General features: G+C 39.4%; 1 protein-coding gene across 2 annotated transcripts in view; it reads right to left on the bottom strand.

The window, feature by feature from the left end:
* EXOC6 (exocyst complex component 6) overlaps nucleotides 1-27,336 on the bottom strand; it is a 1,799,203-nt gene that overhangs the window by 890,633 nt on the left and 881,234 nt on the right. For both annotated transcript variants that reach the window (XM_044056688.1, XM_044056689.1), the window contains exon 14: nucleotides 2,121-2,226. In XM_044056688.1, the coding sequence (XP_043912623.1) occupies nucleotides 2,121-2,226 (106 nt within the window). The remainder of the gene's footprint in view (nucleotides 1-2,120; nucleotides 2,227-27,336) is intronic.

Below are 27,336 nucleotides of genomic sequence, written 5' to 3' on the forward strand. Positions count from 1 at the left end.
TAATCAAAACAGGGGAAGCCACCTCAAGCAATAGACCAGTAACGAGAGGCGTACCCCAGGGACTGGTCTTGAGGCCTCTGTTATTCGGGATATACTTCTCTGAGGTGCAGGCCAAAACCAGTGAGCTATGGGGTGACCAAGTTTGCAGATGACTGCAAGCTGGTTGTGGTCATCAATTCCCTAAGTGATGTGGACATCCTCCAAGAGGGTCTCACCCAAACAAATGACTGATGCCAGAAACATGGCCTCAAGCTGAATGCCATAAAATGCATCATCATCCCCTTTGGGGAGAGTGACGTCCCCACATATTATCCCATTAATAACAATGTCCTAAGCATGCAGTCACTTGTGAGGGATTTGGGCACACAGGTTGATAGCAACCTGACTTTTGACCACCATTTTGCTTCCGTTGTACAAAAAGCTTTCTACATGGCCCACCTCATAAGTAAGGGTATCTCATCCAGGGACAAGGAGGTCATAACATCCCTGTATTCTTCCCTTATAAGGCCAATTATTGAGTACAACGCCTCCTTCGACATGTACCTCGTAAAGCACATGCAGCTGCTGGAGTGATCACAGAGGCTGCTCACCAGAAGAATCTAAGGCCTTAAACATATAACCTACAAAAACAGGCTAAAAGCCCTGTCCCTCTTTCTTACAGGTTCCTCAGAGGTGAACTCTGTCTGGCATACAAAGCAATCTCAGACCCCACCTTGATAGGACTGCTGCATATCTTCAAGTCAAGCTCCACAAGAGTAACCCGCATGCGTGACTTCAACCTGGTCTGTGACATCAACAGGACTTGTTGGCGGGACAGATTTGTGTCCCAGAGACTCCCCCAACTGTGGAATGGACTGTCTCTCCAAGTCAATCAGAGTACCTCATTACCCCTTTTCAAGCGCAACCTGGATAACTGGATGGGAAACAGAAAATACACCCCTGGGACTCCACCTGTGTCCCTGCTAGGCAGGGGCTTTGGGTGCCGGCTTGTCTAAACATGGGCTAATCTTTTGGCTAGGCTTACAAGGGCCTCAGGGCCAATAGCCTAGTACTTCCTATGATCCTATGAACAAAAAAATGAATGAATGAATGAACAAATTAATAAATAAACTGTAGCAAGAGCTATGCTACAAAATGAAAATAAACAAATTATTCAGTTTGTGGGACAGAATATTCCAAAACTGCAAAAAAGAAAACAATGTTAAGCCAGGAGGAGGATTCAGATCTTTAGAAGCATAATTTTAAAAACTACAGTTTGGCATGTCATTACTTGTTATTTACTGTGCAAGTCTAAGATAAGTGGCAAATAATAAAATGCCAAAGATATATGTCCACAAGGCGGGTATTCTTCCCACATCAAATATCCCCCACTTCGGGGCAGCACAGCAAAATGACAATGTAGTTTACTTGTTGGTCAGTGTTTATTTCTTTCTGGGCACACAACTCAGTGACTGCCCAACATACCTGTAACTACGATTCAGAAATGGCATGGGTCACTTAATTAGTCCAGAAATAAATTAATCAAATACTGTCAGAAGCCACAAGAAAGAAACAGTTGGTTAAAGTCACAAATGACACATGAGGTAAACTACTGTATCAATTACCATTTCTTTGAACATACGGTTTTAGGATATGGCAGTTGTAAACAAAGTATCAGTTGAAGGTTATACATTGAATTAAAAAAACTCAGTTTGTTAAAAATGTTGTGTTTATACCTATATATTTACCTATTTGCTTACGGACATGTAAGGATAAAATAAAGCAAAAACATCATTGACATACCAAAAATGAAGGGATAAATAAAAAATGTGCCAATTCCCATAATCCTCTGAGGGGAGAGCATGTTTCATGCACCTCCAAACTAAAAGTATATTTCAGCTCATCTTGGACATGTTATAGTCAGTGTTCTGTATGAAATTTAGCATCTTTCTTGGACTGTAGGACTGCTGGGTTTCTTTTATTAAATTCAGCACTTCATATGTGAGCTTCGACAAACAAGAACACCAAAAACATTAAGGCATCTACAAGAAAAATTGTAAGGCAAAACCTAAAAAATAATCAGTATTAATTTATTTTTGTATTAGTTTTATTTTGCATACAGTTTACCTTACTCTACAAACCTTTTCAAGTTCAGCATCTTGAAATGGAAACCTGCTAATAACCATTTTGTATTCCTCCTCATTTGACACTGGAATTGGGCTGTAGTTATCAGCTTCAAAAATATCCCTGTTTTCACAAAAGCAAATAAGAAAATAAACAATTCAATATAATTCCATATAAATTTCAACTTGGGTGTACTTCAGTAGATATTTTAACGGTCATATAAACTGGTCATTTTTTTCTTCTGCACTTTTGCCCCATATTGACGACACTCCATTCCTAGCAAGCCAGCTTATGAACCACTTACTATGATGGAGTATGCTTGTCCTAAAATGCACTTTCAAAGTTGTGAGAATTTCTCTTCCTGAAAAGACATGAATGCCTTTCTCTACTTCTAATAATGAGGTATGATCACAAAAAGATTACACATAAAAAGAGAAATAAGGTATTAAGATTAAGGACTGAGATTCACAGAACAGCACTGCAAAACCTTACTAATATTCCACAGTCTGTTTCTCATAAAGGCTCACAGTTTATAAGATACGCTGTATGAATTAGCCTTTGAATCCCTTCACATGGTTGCTAATTAGCACTATGTTATATACCAAGTGTCTATGAATTCCAGCCAAAATAATTTGCCTGCACTGAAATGTGAAAATAAATACAACAAAATTAAATAAACAGACACGTAAATAAGTACACACAATCCTATCAGTTATTAATATAATGACTTCAGGCATTCTCTATAATTCTTTTTTTCATGACATCGTACCCAAATGTTTACATAATGGCCCCTATGATTTACACCATCCCAAAAGGAGATTCTTTTTCTGATGTGTGAAATCTCATATTGTACAGGACACAACAATTTTGTCAGTTAAGTAGAAAAGTTTGTGTAAAATATTTAAAAATCTAAATGTGTTTTGCAGCATCAAAAGTGAAATATTCTGGAAAAAAACATTGTTTCACACTTTCAATGAAGCTCTTTTTGCACAGCATGTGATGCTTAAAAGTTTTTATAATCTCGATTAGTATTCTTCAGTGTTTAATCTTTGCAAGAACTGAACTGAACTTTACTACCATGATTGTTCTTCGTTCTAGAATGCAAGACGATGATACCAACAATAAGGCCCAAAACCAAAATTGTTATAGTATATGCAAAAACAGAAGAGCAGTTCTTTTTTGCTATCCAGTATTTTCAGCTGAATTCTTCAACAATATCATCATGCAAGCCCACCATTATACCTGTCCATTTTCAAGCTCCACACTGCATATGTGATAGACCCCCAAAACAAAAAGTGGCTGGCCAGTCTGCAAATCCAGATTTCATAACAGTGTTTCCTGGGATGGGACAGACTATATTAAAGCAGTCTTCATGATTCCTGAAAATGTGGTGCTTACATATTTAAGAACAATGGGTTTATGACAGCAAACTAGAATTTGTATCTATAAGTTCAGGAAATAAGCAATTTCAATATCAGAGTGACTCAGAAAAGTGATGGCTGTCAGTTCTGCATCACCCCAACAACAGTAATTTCAACCTAAAATGTAAACATTTCAGACAGACAACAAAATAGTTTTTGACCAGCAGCTAAAGTTTCAATCTATACTCATTCATGAAATCAGATCAACAGAAGGCTTTTAAGAAAATGCTATGTTATAAAACAGCTTAAGCAGCTACAATAAGCCTCATACCACGATGGTAGGCATCTGGCCAGGCCAATTTTGATATTTTCACACCATTTCAAGACTGCCATTAGCTGCAGCCAGCTGTGAAGGTAAACAGGGATAATGTCCTGAGTATGACTTAGGCAATTTGAGTTTGGTTAGTGGCTCAGATGCTTTTTGGAGCTGGCAAGAGAAGGCTGATGTGGCTTACATGGTAACACCTCTCTTCACAAGGAAGGTGTGGGGCACATGCCCTAGGTGTGCACTTCCATTCTAGACTCTTTGAAGGAAATTGAAGACCACAGAAGAATGCAAGCTTTAAGGAGGAAGGGAAGTTTTGTGGGGTTATGTCACTCAAAGAAGTGACATGTCCTCACCGATGCACACTGCAAGACCAGCAGGTTGCTGGATAAGTGCATTGGGGATAGAGCACAAAAGTAAAACCCTGTTCCTCAGGTGTAGGTGATGGCCCCACTCCGGCTCCACTCAACCTTTGCTCCTTCCAAGGAGCAAATGAGCCTCAGGGCTTTCACCAAGAGGAAACAAAAATGACTAGTAAGGGCAGCCAGGAGAGACAGCTAAATGGTCAGTGGAGGAGCGTTGCTAAAAAATAGGGTTAAGAGTACCATTTGGAACCCCTAATCTCATGAATTTGAAAGCAGTTCTACAGATGTGATCAGTGTAGTTATTTAATGGGGAAACATGACTATCTTAAGATGTAAGCAAACACTCAAATGAAAAACTCTGACACGGTTACAATGCTGCAGTTTATGTGGAGATCCTAATGCATTTTATAATCAATAATCCATATCAGAAACATTAATTTTATACCATTAGTCAAGCTATAATTTAAAGCTCATTCTATTGCATCATGAAGTAATATACACTGGTAGGTAATTCCCTATCCTTGTAGTCCTATGATAAAAATGTTTTTTTTCAGTGAGGAATTACATATGCCACCCTCCAAACTTGTGTTACTGTTTGGGGTTGATACTTTATTATTCCTAAATATAACTAACTGATGTTGTCAGAAAGTTACCATTTAAGGCGCTTAAAGAAGTCAAGCAAATGGAAAACAGAAAAGTCGCAAGTGAACAGCTTGGATGGCATTTTTTTTTAAGTAGCAGACTTCATTCAATTTAGCAAAGTTAAACTAGTGCAGTTCACGGAATTTGCATTCATTCATAACTAAGCAGTGTGAAAATGGCAATTTAAAGTTACAAAAGAGGAAAAGGAGTCATGTTACTGTTTTTCAATACACAGTCTCAGGTTTAACATAATACAGTACTGCACTAGAAGTCTTTTTAAATTACATTTGAGTTTAATACCAAGTGGTGAGTATACTACTGACCTAGGAGACAAATACTGCCCCTGATACTTTAAATATATATATATATATATATATATATATATATATATATATATATATATATATATATATATACACACATACATACACACACAAAGTGCCATAACTCTCAACTGTACAGATTTTCACAGAATGTCCTGGTTTTTGCCTCATATTTTTGATCTGTTCCTCATAAAATTTGTGGTTTTCTGGCAAATCATTGAAGACTGAAGTCACTAAATAATACTAAATAATGAAAGACATTTGTGTTTCAGACTTTAAATCCTTCAAAAAATATTTAATAATGAAAACCTGTTATTCTAGCAACTTTCTCAGTTTATAGGAGCAATATTTAAATTTTGTCCCTATTTTTGGGCCTTTATCCCCCCATTCTTTTTGGCTTTGTCCAGATTTCTTGCACTAAGATGTTGAGAGATATGATATGATATGCACACACACACATACATAGATCCAGTTTGTTTAGAAGGAAACAAAAAAAGAAAGGAAGGAAGAAGTTCACAACAAATAACAAGGAAGAAAAAGAAACTGATTAATGACTGAATATGTAGTAAAGAGGACACTGCTTTGTCATGTAGCACACAGGTTACAGAGATTGATGACATTTTTCTATCAGTATACCTTCAAGTCTACAGAAAAAGGCATCATTTTTCCAACAGAAAAAGTAGAAAAAAGGGGCAAGGGGCAGGTGAAAAGGAAGAAATCAAAACTGAATGTGGAAAGATTGAAGAAAATTACTGTAAGAAAAAAGAAGAGAAAGACAGATGTTGACTACATTGCTCAAGTTGTAGATTTACAATACCAGCTGGATGAGAATTTAATACACGATGAAAACAGGGGACTGATAAGACTAATGGCGATGAAGATCTATCCTTCATAACAACTGATAGAGCAGATATTAGTGTATTAGAAGCTGAAGATTCTTCAGAGCTGTCCAGCAAAGATATTCCTATAATTGGAGATTCAATTATTAGAGGAACTGATACTTACATCTGCAGAAAAGATAATGAACATCGGATAGGGTTATGCTTGCCAGGAGCAAAAATAGAAGAAGTGAGACAAGCCTTGGAATGCCTTAATGTAAGGAATACAGATCTGTTCTTATTTAAGTTGGCAGATATTATGTCATCCGCAAGGATTCTCTGACTGTTAGTAGGCTCTGAGATAGTTTAGCTTGTACTGGTGTTAGGACATATTTTTAAAAAATCACCTATAAAAAGGATAGTCAGGATACTGTGAATGAAAATATTTTTTGGGTAAATACCTACAGGGAAAAAATGTCCAGTTTTAAAAAATGGAAATGTGTAGAGCATCCAAGCCTAGATTTGGGCACACGTGTCAGGATGGCGTACAATTGTCAAGATCAATGAAGAGAATTTTTGCAGCAGATATTTTGCAACACTTGAGAAACGCTAGGCAGGATTTTTGCCAGGTCAAAATTTTTACAATTCACATATCGAAACATTTGATGCATCTCTGATGGTTGTTAATGCTACGAGCATTAATAATAATTCCCACAAGACTGATGGTGTTATTGTTTGTGAAACATGGTTAAAGAATAATGACTGGAAACCAGATTCTGTCAGCGTATAAATGTTTTTACTGTAACAGACACTCTAACAAAAAATCAGGTGGAGGTGTTATGATAGGGATTAAACATAATTATGAGACCTGTGATTATTTAATGTTCAGTGATAACATCAATACTATAAACTGCGTAACTGTGACAATAAAGACAACCCTGGAATATATAACAATTGTTGGAGTGCATAGACCACCAAAGTCAAGTGCAGATGACCTAGAGGAATTCATACATTTGTTACATGAAACACAGGAGGGAAGAATAATATTCGCTGGGGACTTAAATTTACCAGAAACAGACTTGAATAATATTTATTCAACAATGTTAGTAAGGAAATTATTCACAACATATATTCAGCAATAACAACTGCTTCAGATTGTAAAAAAAAAAACTACCAAGGGACAGAATATACAAGACATTGTGTTCCTAAAGAAATTACTGTTACATTAAATCAAGTTTTACCACCATTGATGTGTAGTGATCATGGGGTTCTAAAAGTTAATTTGTTGCTAGATAATTCTGCCAAACTGAAATCTAAACCAATGCACTGAAGGTTAATTACAGATTATATGGAAGCAAAATAGTCACTATGTAAAACTAACGGGACTGAGGTCTTCAGTGGAAAAATTGCAGATGGAATGTGGAAAGTTTTGAAAGAGAAATTGTTTCAGTGCAAAAAAATCAAAAAAAATGTCTAACATCAGGATCAAGGCAACAACGTCAGGGGTATACATTTCCATAAGAACAAGATATCTAATTAAGGTGAGAGACAAAAAAATATAAGAAATGGAAGAGAGGTCAAACTACAACTTTGAAAACTGAAATAAACAAGCTGGACAAACAGATTAAGCATAGTGTGAGACAAGATCAAGAAAATTTTGAAGAAAATTTACATAAAGATATTGAGCATAACCGTAAACCTTTTTATAGATACATAACATGTGGAAGGAGTAAAGACAAACAAATTGATAAACTGTGTGCAGATTCTAAAATTTATTCCCAGACACAACAAATTACAGATATATTTACAAAATCTTATACATAACAGTTTGGCTCCACAAAAGGTGTGATAAGTTGTCCTAGTGACATCCAAGTAACCCCAGATAGTGGAATCAAATTAAGATTATATTAAAAAAGAACTGTGCAAACTGGATGCAAACAAAGCACAGGGAGGAGACTGAATTAGTAAAAATGACCTGAGAACACTTCAGCAAGAACTTATGGTACCGTTATATCTCTACCACTGTTAGATAAATCAGTGTCTTGATTGTCTGATGTAACCTTCAGGTTAAGTTTGCGTAGGTACAATCTGAAATTCAAAAGTAAGTCAGGAAGATGTGCTCTTTGAGGAGTTATAAATGTGAATCCTTTGTTTAAAAATAGTATATGTGCTTCTGTGAATGATCTTTGCGTAAGACTGAATACAGCACAATTCATTTGAACTACTGCAGTCTACAAAGATGAAGGCTTTAAATTCTGTGGTGGTTGCTGGTAAAAATCGTGAAATAAGTTTGTTTACTGGTCATTTTGTATACTGCTGTCTTCTCACGGAATGATTTTTAGCACTGACCGCTACTTTCAGGAAGTTTCTTCTCACTGGATATTTTCATAGACTTAAACATGGAATAATACCTCACTGAACAATGCCATTAATTGATTTGTAATGTTACGCTGTTAAGGATACAAAGTTTTTCGCCTTCTTAATTTGGAACAAGGATATTTCCTTTCAGAGTTTATGTTACCTTTCTGATTGTCAGGGAGCTCAATTGAATAATGTTACAGCACACACAAACAGCTCCCAGTTTAAATACAATTGCTTTAGTTTCTTAATTTTTATCACTGGCCGCGATCTTCCTTTTTAACTGTATTACATTTTCCACTGACGCTACACACACAACTACATTCCAATTATTAATTTTTTCTTTGTCCAAAACCTTCTCTACACCTTTATTTATTTATTTCTTGGTTACCTTATGTATAGCTGATTTCTCACTGACTGATGTTAACTTTCAGCTATTAATGCACAGAATTCTGTTTCATTTTATATTAATACAAACTTGTGTATTTGTTTCATTTTATATTAATACAGCCTTGTATATTAGTTTATAACCACATGAAAGGACCTCTGTTCATTAACATTACGGTTAGTATATGTTATATAATGAATGAAGTACATTGCACGCTTGCCTTTCCTTACATCACTTATTCTTATAGTGGCTTGCTAGCTTCACATTTTATTTCACTACAAAGACATAACTCTAATATTTTTTGCATTGACATGCTTAGATACTGCAGGTTTTCACTTACAGCTTTTTACATTGGTTAATACTCGCTGCAGAGGTGTGTCTATTGGTCACCAAATGTAATAGTATTCTCTAATTGAAGAAGGAAGACACTGGCTACTTTTTGCAAGATATTTTTTCATTGGATTACTTCACTTAAATGAACATTGGTTATGAACTACAGGAACTATTATGTAATTGGCTCATTTTCTCATTACATAGTTCTCATTGGTTGCACTACATTTATTGCATTACTGTAGTAATTACTACACTGTTCAGTTATAAAATAAAGGGGTTGTTTTTATAAATCTTATTTCTGATGAAATTCTACTACTAATAAAGGACGAAAGCGGGCGGCCACGGTGGTGCAGTGGTTAGCATTGCCGCCTCACAGCAAGAGGTTCTCCGGTTTGATTCTCGGATGGGGTGCCTTCTGTGGGGAGTCTGCATGTCCTCCCTGTGGTCATGTGGGTTTCCTCCGGGTGCTCCGCTTTCCTCCCACATCCCAAAGACATGCAGTAGGTGAATTGGACACTCTAAATTGGCCCTAGGTGTGAGTGTGTGCCTTCTGTGGAAGGTTGGGTGCCGGGCTGGCAACTCGACACCATAAAACTCCACTGCCAATCATGAGCGGACAGATGATCTGCTGTGGCGACCCCTAACCAGGAAAAGCCGAAAGAAGAAGAAGAAGAATAAAGGACGAAAGTGCTAAATATCGGTTTAGCTTGTCTGTTCTTCTTAGCCAGTGAAGTTTTTTGTTTTATATGTTACTATGTTCGACTTTTATTCGGTTTTATTGTGCATTGATTTATACTCTGCTATGGACTCTAAAAGAAAAATGACAGCTAAACAAGGCTCCAGTAGCCAGCCACTGTTTGACCTTACAACCCATATGATACTGTGAAGACTGGGTGAAGACAGATGAAGGCTGCCAGCCTAGCCAGATAGAATTTTGGGGATAATTCTGTCATGTGTAAATACTAATGTAAACCACAGGCTTGTTGTCTTAAATGTTAAAAATAGTGTTACATGTGGAAATGGAAAAAAATGTAACAACAGTGCACTCTACTGGCAGAAAGCATGTTGTGACCCTTTGATCTAAACACAGTGCCGAAATGTCTAAATGAAGACATTCATTGTTGTTTTAACCAAGAGTTAAATTGCTAGATTTAAATGTGCAAATGTATTTTTTATAGCTCTGCTTCCTGACCAGCTGCAAGATAACAAAAGGAGATGCTAAGAATGTAAATGTAGTTTATGTTAGCCTGGGAACCCAGGGAAGTGAGAAGAATAATGTAATGTGAACCAGGAAAGTGATTTTAAAAACAGAGAGAATCAGAGAGTATTAAGCATTTTTGTCTTGACCATCCAATTCAGCACTGCCTTTGCTCTATATGCTAGTTATTTTAGACTTGTGTTTTCCGTTAGAAATAGCTAGAAGCTAGAAAGATTAGACTGTGTTTTTCTGTGATATCAGAACTGTACTACTGAATTATTTAAAGTATTTCTCTGTGATCTCTGAACTCTTGACTAGCACTGTGTAGTAAAAAGTATTGTCTTGTTTTGACTATTTGTTATTAGATATTATAAACCCTTTGAACTGTGGCTGTTTTTGTAGAGATAATTTAAGCTCTTTAGAGTACTTGCATGCCTTAGGTAAAATTGTAGAAAGCCACTCCTACAGCTTTAGTCCTGGGCTATACTATCAATTGGATAATAATGTTGCACAGTAATAACTGGACACCCTTTTAAGGGCCTTTGAGTAGCTGATAAATATTAGTGGGTGGTGGCAGCTGGTACTACCATATAGTCTGGGAAAAAAAGGCACAGCTGGAGAACCTGTGCCAGCCTTTTGTGTGGTTGTATAAACTCTTCTGAAAGTGTGTGTGTGTGTGTGTGTATGTGTGTGTGTGTGTGTGTGTGTGTGTGTGTGTGTGTGTGTGTGTGTGTGTGTGTGTGTGTGTGAGCTACTTGGGCAGGGACACAAAGCACTGGTTGGACAGAGAGGGTGCTGGAGGTTTTAGCTTGCCCACTAGGCTGAGATCTGGAACCTATAGCTGTGCCAGTGGGAAGTCTTATTGGGGACCTGAAGAGCAAGGGAGTGACCAGCCCCGGACTGACTGTGACCTCTGTGTGCTCTTAAGGGAAATTGTACTTTACTGCGTGTATTTTTCATCCTTTCCTCCGATATGAGGCACCCCTCAATGGTGCTAGTGGTGAGGCTTGAGGTTCCTTGATTGCTGGGCCAGGGCACAGGCATCACATACTAATTGTTTGGCAGTGGTGGGATATCCACACCACATATTAATTGGTTGGCAAATACTAATTGCCTTGTAGTGGTGTGGGTAGAGTGAATTCCTGTAGCTTGTGAACAGTGAGCTTTGAAGGTGTTTTGTACTCTTAATCAGTCACACAGTGAATACTCAGAGTTCAGATCACAATTGTTTTATTTCTTTTGTTAGCTTAGTTAGTCAGGGTGAGCAGGCAGCATGTCAGCAGAGGAGTATGGAAAGATGACAAGGAGCCAGCTGGTGGAGATGTGCCAGGCTAGGGGACTGGTGCATGGAAACCTGATTGCAGCCTTGGTTACAGCTGCATCAGAAAACAGCAACCAGGAGGACAATCAGACTGGCAGTGGAGATAAAATACCCTCGGAGAATGGACAGCTCAACCTTTCTGCAGAGGACTTAAAAATCTATCTGGAGCTAAAGAGACTTAAGTTGGAGGCCAGGCGTTTAGAGATAGAAGCAGCTGAGAGACTGAGGAGTCTACAGGCTGAGGAGAATGAGAAACTGCTACGCCTGGAAGCCGAGGAAAAGCAGCGGCAGAGGGAAATGCTGACTCTTTGCCAGAGTCATGGAGGTAATGGGGAAGGGAGTAACTGGACCCCAGAAGCACAAAAGGTCAGTAAATTTCTTCCGCAGTTTAAAGAGGTGGATAATTTTGATAATTTCATTCATATGTTTGAGAGGGTATGCAAACAGTATGGTGTTGACCAAAGGCTCTGGGTATGGTTCTTGACCCCTTTACTCCATGGTAAAGCTGTAACTGTTTTGTCAAAAATGTCTGATGTTGCATGTTTTGATTATACTGCTGTTAAAAATCACTTGTTAGAATTGTTTAAGCTAACATCTGAAACGTATAGAAAAAAGTTTTGTGAGCACAAGCGCAAGGCAGATGAAAGTGTGTGTGAATATGTTGCTGAACCGAGCACTTATTTCCATAGGTGGGTGAGTGGATGTTAGGTCACCACTTTTGAAGGGCTGGCAGACCTTTTAGTGAGGGAACAAGCCCTTAGCACTTTGCTTGAGGACGTGAGGATCTGGTTGGCTGATGGACAATGTGTCACTTCAGATGAGTTGGGGAAGAAGGGAGACCTCTACCTGGCAAGCGAGGCAGACCTGCACAGGAAAGGGACCCCCAGTATTGCACATGGGGCTGCAGGAACCCATGGTGGGCAACACAGACTGCCCCAACAAAATCTGTCAGTAGCAGGGGAAGCCACTAGTCCAGGTACACGTCCAGGAGTTAGGGTTAAATGTTTTAAATGCAACCAGTGGGGCCATGTGGCATATAGATGTCCACAGAGGCAAGGTGGGGAACAAAAGGTGAGGGAGCCAGTAAGAGGGAAAGACAAAATGCCAATAACAGGTTGTCTTGAGATAACAGGGGTACCAAACTACCATCCTGCAGATGTCCTGATAGGGAAGGATTTAGATAAGGCAGTACCATGTGTTTGTGCAGTTACACGCAGTCAGGCTAGGAGACAAGCATGTGGGTCTGGTAGCCTGGGGGAGACCCAGACAGACTACATACTTGAAGCCAGAACTGGTGAGGTGGTTACTTCAGGGAGGGAGCTACCCAGTAGCAGTGAGACTGAAGGTGAGCACAGCTGCTTGTGGGTAGTGATGTTCCCTACGACAGAGTGACTGCAAAGGTAGAGGTGAGTAGTAGTACCCAGGCTGATAGCGAGGCACCACTGTTAGAGGATGCCAGACTTCCTGTGGAAGGAGAGCTGGGAAGGGTTACAAGAAGAGAGATGAGACAGGCTCAGCTCTCAGACCCTACATTGCAAGGCCTGAGGCAGGTAGCTAGAAAGGCACTGGATTCTCAAGGAAAGGGGGAATCTGTATACTGTTACAAAGGGTTAATATACAGAGAGTGGATCCTTGAGGAAGGGCTAGAAGGTGAGAGTGTACAGCAGTTAGTAGTACCTAGAGCCTGCCATCTGGCGCTTCTAGCCATAGACCGTGATATTCCCTTTGCAGGCCATATTGGCATAAAATGTACAAAGAGGCGTATTATGCAGAAGTCTATTGGCCTGGAATTTCCAGAGATGTGACAGGGTACTGCAAGACCTGTGAGCAGTGCCAAAAGGTAGACAAGGCAGGAGACAAGGTGAGAGCTCCTTTGATGCCGTTGCCTGTGATTGAGGAGCCATTTCAGAGGATAGCTATAAATATTGTGGGTCCTCTGAGTACCCCAAGTTCCACAAAGAAAAAGTATATCCTAGTGGTAGTGGATTATGCTACACAATACCCCGAGGCAGTGGTTTTATCCTCCACTGAGGCAGAGAAGGTTGCAAATGCTTTGTTAGAGATTTTCAGCAGGGTAGATTTCCCAAAAGAAATACTGACTGACAGATGTGCCAATTTCATGTCAGACCTGCTGGCTTGTCTGTGGAAGTCCTGTGGGGTGAAGCACATGAAGACCACCCCCTACCATCCCCAGACTAATGGTGTTGTTGAGAGGTTAAACTCTACAATCAAGTCCATGCTATGGGCATTTGCAGATCAGTTTAAGAGGGAGTGGGACAAATATTTTCCCCATCTGTTTTTTGCTTACAGAGAGGTTCCTCAGGAATCCACAGGTCTTCACCCTTTGAGTTGCTGCATGGGCATAGGATGAGGGGACCTCTAGATTGAATTTGAGATGAGTGGGAAGGTGAGGGCGGGTCTCACAAGGAGTCTGTTGTGGCATACATCCTAAAGAACCTGGCAGAAGCCCAACAACAGAAAAAGGTGTGGTATGACAGGAATGCTCTTGCTAGAGAGTATGCTGTGGGGCAGCAGGTAATGGTTTTCATTCCTGTCAGACACAACAAGCTGCAAGCAGCTTGGGAGGGACCCTACAAGGTGGTAAGAAAGGTAAGTGATGTTAACTACATGGTGGAACTGCTAGGCAGAAGGCAGGGGCACAAATTTTACCATGTTAACATGTGGAAACCTTACCATGATAGGGAGGCCCTTGTGATGAGCATTTGTAGTGGATTGCAGGAGTCTGAGGGAGATCTGGTGACTGATGATCTCAGTGAGGCTCGGGCTGACACCTCAGTGGAAGGGGTAGCAATGTCCCAGCAGCTATCTCCTACCCAGGTTCGAGAAATCCGAGCAGTGTTCCAGGAATTTGGGGACATGTTCATTGGGAAACCAGGGTGCACTCACCTGGGGCAGCACCAGGTGGATACAGGACCCCAAAGGCCTGTTAGGCAGGCCCCTTATAGAGTGCCTGAGAGTGTCAAACAGACTCTGAGGGAGGAGGTACAGGAGATGTTGGAACTAGGGGTGATTCAAGAGTCCAACAGTCCCTGGGCCTCCCCAGTGGTGCTGGTGCCAAAGAAGGATGGCAGCACCAGGTTCTGTGTGGACTACAGGAAATTAAATAGTCACACAGACCCAGATGCTTACCCCATGCCTAGGACAGATGAGGCCCTACAGCAGCTGGGTGGGGCTAAGTATCTTACAACCATTGATCTTACCAAGGGTTACTGGCAGGTGCCCTTGACTTTGTGACTACTTTTGGCTTGTATCTTGTATGAGTTCACTAAGATGCCCTTTGGGATGAAGAATGCCCCAGCAACTTTCCAGAGGCTGGTAGAGCATATCCCGGCAGGAGCAGGGGGGTTTGCCCTTACTTACATAGATGATATTGCCATCTACAGCCATTCCTGGCCAAAGCACTTTCAGCATGTCCGGGAGGTGCTGGGCAGACTACAGAAGGCAGGGTTGACCATTAAGCCGAGCAAATGTCAGGTGGGTATGGCAGAGGTCTCCTACCTAGCACATAGTGTGGGGAGTGGCAAGATAAGGCCAGAAACTGCCAAAGTGGAAGCCATTCAGGCATGGCCTGCACCTGCTACCAAAAAGTAGGTGGGGGCATTTTAAGGGACAGCAGGTTACTACAGAAAGTTCGTCCCCAGTTATAGTACCACAGCTGCTCCCCTCACAGACCTGACAAGGAAGAACAGGCCAGATAAGGTAGTCTGGACCCCAGCATGTGAGCAGGCTTTCCAGGAGCTTAAAGAAGCTTTGGGAGGACCCCCTGTGTTAGCCAGTCCAGATTACAGCAAATAATTTGTTGTGCAGGTGGATGCTTCAAACCATGGGGGGGGGGTGTACTTAGCCAGATTTCTTCAGAAGGGGAAGAGCACCCAGTGGTTTATTCTCAGTTGTAGGCTCCAACCCAAGGAGGAATGCTATGCAGCTGTAGAAAAGGAATGTCTAGCCATAGTGTGGGCACTGCAGAAAATTCAGCCTTATCTGTATGGAAGGAAATTCACTATTATGACAGATTACAACCCCTAACAGGGTTAAACAGAGCCAGCCAGCAAAATGCCAAGTTACTAAGATGGAGTCTGGGGTTGCAAGCATATATGTCCGTGCAGCACCGCACTGGAATTAACAATGCCAATGCAGACGGACTCTCAAGACAGGGAATGGGGTAAGGTATACTCAGACAGACCTAACTCCCTCAAGCAGCATTTCTCAAGGGTCACTTGAAAAACTACCTTGAGTTCTTCGGAGGGGGGGGTATGTGAAGATAGGGTGAAGACAGATGAAGGCTGCCAGCCTAGCCAGACAGGATTTTGGCTATAATTCTGTCATCTGTAAAATACTAATGTAAACCACAGGCTTGTTGTCTTAAATGGTAAAAATAGTGTTACATGCGAAACTGGAAAACAAAGTAACAACTGTGCACTCTGCTGGCAGAAAGCTGACCAAGTAAAGCATGTTGTGATCCTTTGATCTAAACACAGTGCCGAAATGTCTACATGAAGACATTCTTTCTATTGTTTTAACCAAGAGTTAAATTGCTACATTTAAACGTGCAAATGTATTTTCATTGCTCTGCTTCCTGACCAGCTGCAAGACAACAAAAGGAGATGTTAAGAATGTAAATGTAGTTTCTGGAAGTGTGAAGAATGATGTAATGTGAACCAGGAATGTGATTTTAAAAACAGAAAGAATCAGAGAGCATTAAGCATTTTAGTCTTGACCATCCAACTCAGCACTACCTTTGGCTCTATATGTACGTTATTTTAGATTTATGTTTTCTCTTAGAAATAGCTAGAAACTCCTAAGTGTTTTTCTGTGATGTCAGAACTGTACTACTGAATTATTTAAAGTATTTCTGTGTGATATCTGAACTCTTGACTAGCACTGTGCAGTAAAAAGTATTGTCTTGTGTTTTGACTATTTGTTATTAAATATTTTAAAACCCTTTCAACTGTGGCTGTTTTTGTAGAGATAATTTAAGCTCTTTAGAGTACTTGCATGCCTTTGGTAAAATTGTACAAAGCCACTCCTATAGCTTTAGCCCTGGGCTATACTACCAATTGGATAATAATATTGCACAGTAATAACTGGACACCCTTTTAAGGGCCTTTGAGTAGCTGATAAATATTAGTGGGTGGTGGCAGCTGGTACTACTGTATAGTCTTGGAAAAGGGGCACAGCTGGAGAAACTGTGCCAGCCTTCCACAGGAGTGTCTGTGTGGTTGTATAAACTCTTCTCAAAGTGTGTGTGTGTGTGTGTGTCAGCTACTTGGGCAGGGACATGAAACACTGGTTGGACAGAGAGGGTGCTGGAGGTTTTAGCTTGTGAGATCTGGACCTTATAGCTGCGCCAGTGGGGAGTCTTACTGGGGACCTGAAGACTAAGGGAGCGACCAGCCCTGGACTGACTGTGACCTCTGTGTGCTCTTAAGGGAAATTGCACTTTACTATGTGTATTTGTTAGCCTTTCCTCCTATATGAGACGCCCCTCACTGGTGTTAGTGGTGAGGATTGAGGCTCCTTGATTGCTGGGCCAGGGCACGGGCGTCACAGATACCTCCAGACTTTTTAAGTTTGATACAATCGTTAGAGGATTATGAATAACCGAGCCCAAGATCTTCTAAACAGATGCCATGCAATGAATGGAAACCAGATGATTGTGAATCATAACCCAGAAAATGCTGAACCTAATATCATACCTCAGGACAACAGAGGATAGCAGGCAGATCTGGACTTCATAAACAAGGAAGTCAGTACAAATCCTTTTTTTACTGAACACTGATGTACAAAAGTCAAAACATTGTAAGACTGATTATACTGTATGTAAGTGCATCTATGTTAGAAGTTGTTACACTGTGGCTGTTAAATAATCACAATTATTAAAAAAGCAGCATGCACTGCACTTTATTTAAACTGCCAGGGAAATGTATTAACTGACTTCTGAAATGGCATACTTTGACAGTTGAAATGGTATACTTAAACTGTTATTCATAAATGTAACCCTACTCATGTTTACTAGTATAATTTATACAAACTTACCATGTCTTTTCCTTCTCTAAATCCAGCTCCCCCCATTCACTTCAGTAATCTGTTAACCCTGCCAATGGAACAGGACTCACCCTCACTATAATAGAGAAGAAAACTCCAAATACAAAGAGCCTCTTCTACCATCAGAGACTAGCAAAACAATGTGTGTTTGTTAAATTGCACTGTTTACAGTTAAACAGCTTAACCTAAATGAAATGTAAATCCCTGGGTGAGCATGGTATCACGTGAGCCAGCAAAACACTCCAGGCCTGCACTGTCCCCCTCCCTAAAACCTTTACGTATGGACTCCTTTATCATAATTGTGCTAATCCTGCCCTGAACTAGAAGTGTTGTTAATTGTGTTCCTACACTCCCTTTACATACATTTCTGCAACATCCTGCCAGATAGTCTCACCTCATAGCTGCTAACACTAGCTAGACAGTGAGAATTTCGATTGTTTTTGCAAAATCCTCTGCTCTAGGTAGTGCCCTGCTCTGTTCCCTCTCCCCCCACCCCATACCCACCCATCCCCATATCATTTCCTTTATACCTAGCCACTGAACACCACCCCCAACTTTATCCCACCCCTTCCTATTACACCATACACCCACCCTCATCTTCCAACCACCTTTTTCTTTTTCGCTCTCCCCTTTTTTATATCATGTATACATTATTACCCCTTTCCCACCCACCCACATATCTATTACATTGGTACTTAACCCTTCCAAAACAATCATACTTCTCCACCTCACAACACCTTCCACACTTCTCTAATTTCCCTATCGTAATCACAGCTCTCCTAATTACCACCTCTCACTCCTCCCCATACCCCTTCCTCCAAGCTGCATTATCCCCCTACTAGACCCCTCCCCTACAAACCCTCCACTAGCTGACACACCCAAACTTCCTAACTCTACTTCATCTCTTCTACCTCACCCCACCCCTTAAATAACCACACACTACCAATTTTCAGGATATAACTTACTCCTTCATACAATCATACATCCAGCACTGCCAATCCACCCTCTCACCCACACACACTTCAAATTCAATTTTTAGCCTACTATATTTACACACTACCTAGCCTTGTCTCTTGTGTTTAACATCTTTCTCCTCGCATTCACTCTCCACCTCTCTCTTCTTCTTACATTAACATCATTTCACTCAACCCATCTTCCTACCCCACCTTCTCCCACTATATCAACTGACTATCACACCCTGCCTAGCTACAGTGCAATTTGCTCTAGCCTGTGCACAACTAATCCTATCCTACAAAAGAAAATTATCCTGCTCCCCACTCAACATACCACTATTCATCACCAAGATCACAAACACTTCAGCAACACAAAAAAGATGCCTCTCCCTAGCTACTTCCTTGGTCTCTATAATTTAACCCTTTGTAGTGATACACTCCCAAAGGTAGGCCCTACCTACCCTTATCATACTTCTTCCAACTGCACAAAATGGTTAAACTTCAACATTGTTACTCTCCAGAGCATTAGGAACAAAACTCCCCACCTGCATGCTTGGCTAAGCCAACACAAACCAGACTTTCCCACCATCACTGAAACTTGGCTAAAGCCATATATCAAAGATTCTGAAATTCTTCCCCCAAACTACTCCTGTTTCAGATCTGATAGACCCCATAAAAAAAGTCGGAGGTGTTGCCTTACTATTCCCAAGCACATATATAGTCATTCCTTACTCTAAGCCAATTCCCCCTTCCCTTCTGCTGAACTAATTACCTTCCTCAAACTTAATAACTCCAAAAGCCTCTGTATCATAGTAATTTACATTCCCACAGGTTAACAACTCTCCTATTCTAGAAGCAATTCTAGCCTGGACAAGCCATAACATAGAAAATGAAACTATCATACTGGGCAACGTCAATATCAACTGGCTAGACATCTCCAATAATAATTCCCCTACAAACATCAGCCTCCAGACTTACTCTCAACTTATAACTGATATTCCCAGGTCAGACAAAAACAGAAACAAAGGGTCAGCTTTGGATTGGATCCTGGTTTCTGATCCTGAAAAAAACTCTTCCTCAGGCACTCTCCCAGACAGTATCAGCGACCACTCTCCAGCATTTATTATATGTAAGCCCACCTCTACACCTAGTCTTCACCAATATAGATATACCAGAGATCTGGCTCATTTTTCCCATAACAGCCTCAATGACATACTAGGGAACACAAACTGGAGCCCACGAAAATCCCTCCCACTCAATGAAGTTGTGGAATTCTTTAATTCCACATTTCTCAGAACCCTAAACAGTTTTGCCCCCTCAGACTAAAGAGAGTCAAATTAAAACATGCCTGTTGGCTTGCAAAAGCCACACAAGTCATGTCCTCTAGGGACAAAGCCTGGAAAACCTGGCAAAAAAATAAAACACCCTTTAACTTAACTCAATACAAACAACTTTGAAATCAGGCTAAATATTTAGTTGCCAAAAACAAAAAAGGATACATCCAAGCTATTCAACACCAGCATAAACAAAACCCCAAGGAATTTTGGGGAGCTATGAATTCCCTACTCCACCCAGGCACTAACAATACCCCATGCCCAAACCCAGAAAAAAAACATCTGAGCTTGCCACACTCTTCAATACATACTTCACGGACTCCATCTCCAAACTTACAACCACCTTTCCACCCATCAACTCAGACACGTTATGACCACCATCATCACATAATCCCTCAAATCTCCTACCCAACTTCTCTCTATCACCAGTTCCCACATTCACCATCCAACAACTTCTCCTTAAACTAAAACCTTGAACAAATGCCCCTGATAATCTAACCGCTGAATACCAGCCCCTTCCTCTGCTTATCCTATCAGCATCCTCCTCAATAGGTCAATTCAAGAATCCTGTATTCCAGATATCTGGAAGAAAGCATTTGTCATTCCTCTTCATAAAGATGGCAACAACTCCGACATTTCAAATTTCCGTCCTACAGCCATTCTTTCCCCCATCTCTAAAATACTAGAGAAGTGTATCCAAACACATCTCCTAAATCATTTAGTGAAATTCAATCTGCTTTCTCCCACTCAACATGGCTTTAGGCCACGACATAGCACAAACACTGCCATTATTTCCTTTTTAGATACAGTAAATAGAGCTCATGATGCTGGTTCCATAGTTTCTGCTCTCTTTCTCGATCTATCAAAAGCATTCAACACCATTTCACACTCACTACTGCTTATCAAACTCTCTAACCTTAGATTTATCCCCCAACCCTACAATGGTTTACCAACTACCTCAAATAACAGGCAGCAATCCACCAAATGGCAGCACTCCTCCTCCCCTTTCACTCCTATTAATACAGGTGTTCGCCACGGCTAAATATTGGGTTCCCTCCTCTTCAGCACATTTGTCAATAACTTTCATCAAACTCTAACCCATAGTTCTGTCATCCAATATGCAGATGACTCAACACTAATCTGCACCTCAAAATCTTTCACCGAATTACAGCATCTCACCCAAGAAGCATTCAACTCTACTGAGCATTGGAGGTCCCTGAATCACCTCGCCCTGAACCCCTAAAAAACTGAACTATTTACCCCCCACAAAATCTAGCCCTATCAACAATTCTCTACTTACTGTCACTTCCCAAAACAACACCATCTTAGAAGTAGTCTCTAGTACAAAACTGCTAGGCGTCATCATCGATGACAAATTAACTTTTGACCTTCATATCCATAGCAACATCAAAAAGACACATCAAAAGCTTGGTGCCTTATACAGACACAATTACCTCAGTCTCTCTGCAAAAAAGGCCCTAGCCTCATCATTTCTACTTCCTACTCTGCTATAGGGTGCTCCCATCCTCTCCAACCTACAATCCTCCTCTCTAAAAAGCACACTCGACTCCTGCTACAATAAAATCGCCAAATTTGCTACAAACACAAAATACTCTAACCACCACTGCTCCTCACTGCATCAACTCAACTGGCTTGAATCTCCCCACAATCTTACTTACATACAATTAACCACAGCCTATAAGATAATCATCCAACCAGAAAGCTGCCCTTCCCTCTCATCCATACTAACTGCATACCACCCCAATCGCCATCTCAGGTCAGAAAACAAAATGTTATCTATAGAGAAACCCAAACTCTCAGCTGGCAAAATGCTGTATTCCTATGCTGTCTCCAAATTATGGAACAATCTGCCTCCATCTCTCAGAACTATCAGTAATCCTGCATCCTTTAAAAAAGTCCCTAAAAGTGCATCTTCTCTCTCATTGGCTATGCTCCTGTACCCCACCAAAAAAAAAAAAAAAACAACAGCTGACTTCCCACTCTAGACCCCTATCTCTATCATTATTTATAAAACTCCACACTTTTCTTCTCTTATACCTCCTGTCTCTTTCTGCCACCTGCTTCATATTTCTAACTCATTCTTTTCCCTGATATGTATACTTCTCAGCTTCTAACTCTACACTTGAATATACCTATACTGATGCTCTCAGGTCATACACTTCTGCATCCTTCCTTCCTGTTCACCAGTGATTTTCTGTACACTTTAACATTTCTACTATCACAGTGATGCACTCTTCTACTATAACTCTCTTCCAACTGATAATAACCTCCCACATTATTTCATCCTATGTATTAACCTTTTCCTCTCTAACAGACTAAGACATTTGTTTGTAATTAATGTATGATATCACTGTTATATTTGTGTATTTTTACATTTCAACTTTGTATTCAATTTTCAGTGGATCTACTTTGTTTTTAATTGTTTTATATGCAATATTGTGGAGCTTTTCTCCCCGGGCCTCCACTGAAAATGGGCTCTTCCTAGGCTCAGTGGACTTTCCTGTTCAACAAATGCAATAAATAAATAAATAAATAAATAAATAAATAAATAAAATACATAAGATCAAGGGACTACAACAACTAATAATTTTAATGACTTCAAATCACTGATTTATAAACTTGAAAGATTACTTACGGTCTTCAAAAATACTGAATATGACAACATGCTTCTAACAACATGCCTTCATCATAAAATAGTGCTGCAAGGTCTTAGAAGTTTCAAATTCCCAAAAGGCACAACCAGGGAATTCCTTTTTATACCGTGAACTTGTTAATATTTACAATGAAATTGGTCTGCAAGTTATTAGAGTGCTGGTTCAACACAGCATCAAAAGAATGGATGACCTAAAGAAAGAAATTGGAGAACTGCGCATATGATTATGCAGCACCCTGACCTTCCACAAGTTCAGCATATATTTATGGTATTTCACCCAGACTTGCACGGCACATAGCAACCACTGTACACCATAAAAAAACAGAAACTACAGAAATATCTGTATCAGTATCATAATCATACAGCTTTACTCATTAAAACACAAAAAAGCGACAACTTTACAGATTCCTTCAGACAGGTTTTTCAGGTGGATCAAATGACTGCCGCTCCGATGGATGACCAGACTGTCCTTACACCTGTTACACAGGACCTCCCTCCTGATAATTTTACTGATACTACATCTGTTGGTAACATTAATAACCAGCTGCAGCAACCTTTTTTGTACTCAAGCAGGTGGGGCACCATGAAAAGAAACACAAAACCAAAAAAGGAACAGGGAGGGGAAGAGGACAGGGGACCGGCAGGACACAGGGTCCCATTCTCACGATTTTTGCCAGGAGCCACCACAGAATTTAAAGCCTTCATCTCTGCAGAATAAAATAGCTCAAATAAATTGGGCTGTATTCAATCTTACACAAAGATAATTCACAGAAGCACATATACTACTTTTAAATAAAGGATTCAACCTTTATACACGCTCAAAAAGCACATCTTCCTGACTTACTTTTCGATTTCAGATTGTACCTATGCAAACTTAACCTGAAGGTTACATCAGACAATCAGGACACTGATTTATCTAACAATGATACAGATAACTGCAATGTTGTACCTTTTAAAAAGAAAAGCTTATATAACCCGACCCTACACAACACTCTGCATGTATTCCACAAAATGTGTGAATGTGATATAAGAAATGTAATTAAAAGTCAGCAAGTGGATAAATAGTACAACCTGACCCCAGCAGAATTTAATGCGATGTGGGACCTTAGCAATGATAGAAGTCTTCAAATTATGAATGCTGACAAAGTTACTGGAGCAGTACTAATGGAACAAAATAAATATATTGCGAAAGTTGAAACGACTGCAGAACGATGACTTCTACAAACCAGTTGAACTAAATTTTGTTTACAAACCATTTAAAACCACTGACAGACCACTTGTTTGCCTCAAAGACTATGCTTTCATGTAGGTTTCGAACCCTAACCTTGGAAAATTATTTGGCATTCCAAAAATGGACAAGAACACTCAAGACCCTCCTTTCAGACTCATTTCAAATCAAAAAACCAAAACTGAAAAAATAGCTGAGTATGTGGATTACATACTCAACCCGATCGTACAAGAGAGTCAATTTTATTTAAAGGACTCCTGGTCATTCTTAAATGACTTATTTTCTTTACATCTAACGAGAGATGATTACATGCTGGTCACTCTTGACATCATAGCACTTTACACTAATATCCCACATTCTGAAGGATTAAGACTAATACATTTATTTCTTTCCAAATACACCCAGTTCACAGTAGAGAAAATTAACACAATCTGTGATTTAACTTCTACAGTATTAAATAACATTTTTTTTCCAATTTAATGGGAAAGTATATCAACAGGCTAAGTGGGTTCCCATGGGAACGAAAATGGCAGCGGTTTATGCCAATTTGGTGCTTAGTGCATGGGAACTTGAATGCTTAACCACATTGCCAGGATTTCAAAAAACACTAATGTATCGACGTTATATTGACAATATAATTTTCTTTTGGAAAGGAACCGAGCAAGAATTAAAAACTTCTGTTGACAATGTTACTGACAGCACTGGTTTCCTCAATTTTGTCATTTCAGGTTTCGGGAGCACTGTTCATTTCTTAGATACTAAAATTTCACTTAATCCCACATCCAATACACTAAGCTCCAATGTGTACAGAAAGGAAATGTACAAAAATAACTTTTTGGACTACATTAGTCAACACCCTCACTTCATGAAGAAAAACATTGTCTGAGGGCAATTTATAAGACAGACTATCATGTCTTATTAGTGAAGCTAATACTTTTCACTATGAGTCTCAGTTTTTAAAATAACTTTTTTACTTGGACAATATTATCCTTTGGAATTAGTAATTTACATTTCCCAACAAGTCTCTGGTGCTTGATACACAACATTTCAACCCATCTTGAAATCTGGGTTTCATTCCCAAATCAAAGAACAAATTAAAAACTTAACACTCGGCCTCCCGCTACCCATTAGCAGGGATATGAACAACATAAAAAACATCCTTTGTAAAAACTGGGATATCATTAAGAACAACAGAGATGTAAGTAACGTGTTAGGAGATGAGACTTTTTATGTTATAAAAGGACCAAAACATTACGTACTACATTTGAAAAAAAGAAGCTCACCTCTGCTAAGCTTTTTAACTGAAAATTCAACCAGTGATATAGTCAGACCATCTGGAATGCTTGAGTGTGGACATTGTATCTCTTGTGAGTTTATACATATGGGTAGTCACTTCCTTTTTCAACAGTGCAATTTTAAAGTTACCCATAACAGATATTTTGACTGCCACACTGCTAATGCTGTATATGCAGGTGTTTGCTGCACCTGCAAAGCATTTTATATCGGTAAAACTACCGGAAAGTTGTCCTCCCATATTAAGGAGCACAATGCAGCAATCAGACATTCTGAAGAGACCAATGCCCTAGGTAAACATAGTATTAGATGTCAGGAGTTCAGATGTTTTCGTTTTATTATTCTGGGACAGGTTGACATATTTTTCGGAGATCACAATGCCTTATTGGAAGTCAAGGAGCTCAAATGGCAATTGCTAGTAAATGCTGAAGCAGCTCTCAGTCTCAATGATAATTGTTTGTGTCTTTTCGGCTTTTAGGGGTCGCCACAGCGGAACTCCGGTCCGCTAATGATTGGCAGTTGATTTTTACGTGCCGAGTTGCCAGCCCTGACGCACAACCTTCAACGAAGGTACGCCCATTCATGCATGTCTCCACGCAGAAGACGCTCTAGCTGAGAATCGAACTGGACAGCGTCTTACAGTGAGGCGAAAACGCTACTGCAGCACCACCACCGCAGTCTCCAGTCTCAATGATAATATTAATATTAAATACACATTACGCTGTTACAATTAGTTAGCAAATCACAAATAGTTACTTGTTATTTAAAAGCTTATTCTTATAAACACACTTTAATTTAAATATATTCTCCTCTATAGTGAAAAATGTAACTGCATTTTATTTACTGATTTTTGTCATTGGATAATACTATCTCAAGAAGTCTGTTTATTGGTAATTTCATATACATCTGCCTTCTCATTATATGATTTTTGCATTAGTCAATGTTTTCAGGAAGTTGCATCTCATTGGAAATCATTATAAGCATATACATGAGAGAGCAACTTAATGCATAGGGCCACAAAATGATTTCAAGGTTATGCTGTTAGGAATTAGAAGGTTTTCTTTAGCTTGATTCAAAGCACAAATGTTACTTCAGTAGTTCACGATGCCTTATTGTTTGTCATCCAGCTTAACTGGATATTGATAATGAATGCACAGGCAGTTCCTGATCATACTACAACTGCATTATTTTTTGATTTTTTTTTCATTGGCTATGATTTTCACTTTTCAATGTTACCTGTAATAGTCTGTTTTCCACTGATGCTACAAACACTAATGCATTATTTTTATTGACTTTTCACCATCTAACACCTACTCCAGACATTAGATTATTAGTCACTTTATGCAAAGGGGATATCTCTTTGTGGTTTACTTTGGCAACTTGGTGCAAAGAATTCTGTTTCACTACTTATCAGCCATGAATACTAGTATTTAATCACTTGAACGAACCATTTAAATTCACATTACATTAGTATATTTTGAAAAACAAATGTGGTTCATTAAATGCTTATCTTTCCTTTACATGTTATATTACATATTCTTAGAATGGTTTCTTAGCTTCACATATTATGTTATTAAGTAGACGTAACTACAATATTTTTCTGCATTGAGATGCTTAGATGCAACTGTGATGATCATAAACATTTACTTGGTACTTAACCATTTATTTTGATAAAAACAATTTTGGGTTTTAATTAAGTTCTCCACTAGAGTGAAAAATATAACTGTATTTTTATCGATTTTTGTAATTGGACAATAATAATATAAAGAAGTTTGTTTATTGATCATTTTGTATACTGCTGTCTTCTCATTGAATGACTATCATTGGCGACTATTTTCAGGAAGTCTCATCTCATTGGATATTTTCATAGACTTAAACTCGTTGAACAATGCCATTAATTGATTTTAATGTTATGCTGTCAAGGATTCGAAAGTTTTCGCCTACTTAATTCGGAAAAACAATATTTACTTTTAGAGTTTATGTTGACTTTGATTTCTGAGCTCAAATGATAATAATGTTACAGCATGCACAAACAGCTCTCAGTTTAAATACAACGGCTTTAGTTTCTTAATTTTTATCACTGGCTAATATCTAACTTTTTAACTGTATTTTGCTTAAGTACGTTCTCCACTGATGCTACAAACACAACTACATTCCAATTATTGATTTTTTTTTTGTTCAAAACCTTCTCTACATGTTTATTTCTTGGTTACCTTATCTATAGCTGATTTCTCAATGACTGATGTTAACTTT

This window comes from Protopterus annectens, chromosome 14.part0, assembly GCF_019279795.1.
Source record: "Protopterus annectens isolate FY-2018-M chromosome 14.part0, PAN1.0, whole genome shotgun sequence".
NCBI classification, from domain to species: domain Eukaryota; kingdom Metazoa; phylum Chordata; order Ceratodontiformes; family Protopteridae; genus Protopterus; species Protopterus annectens.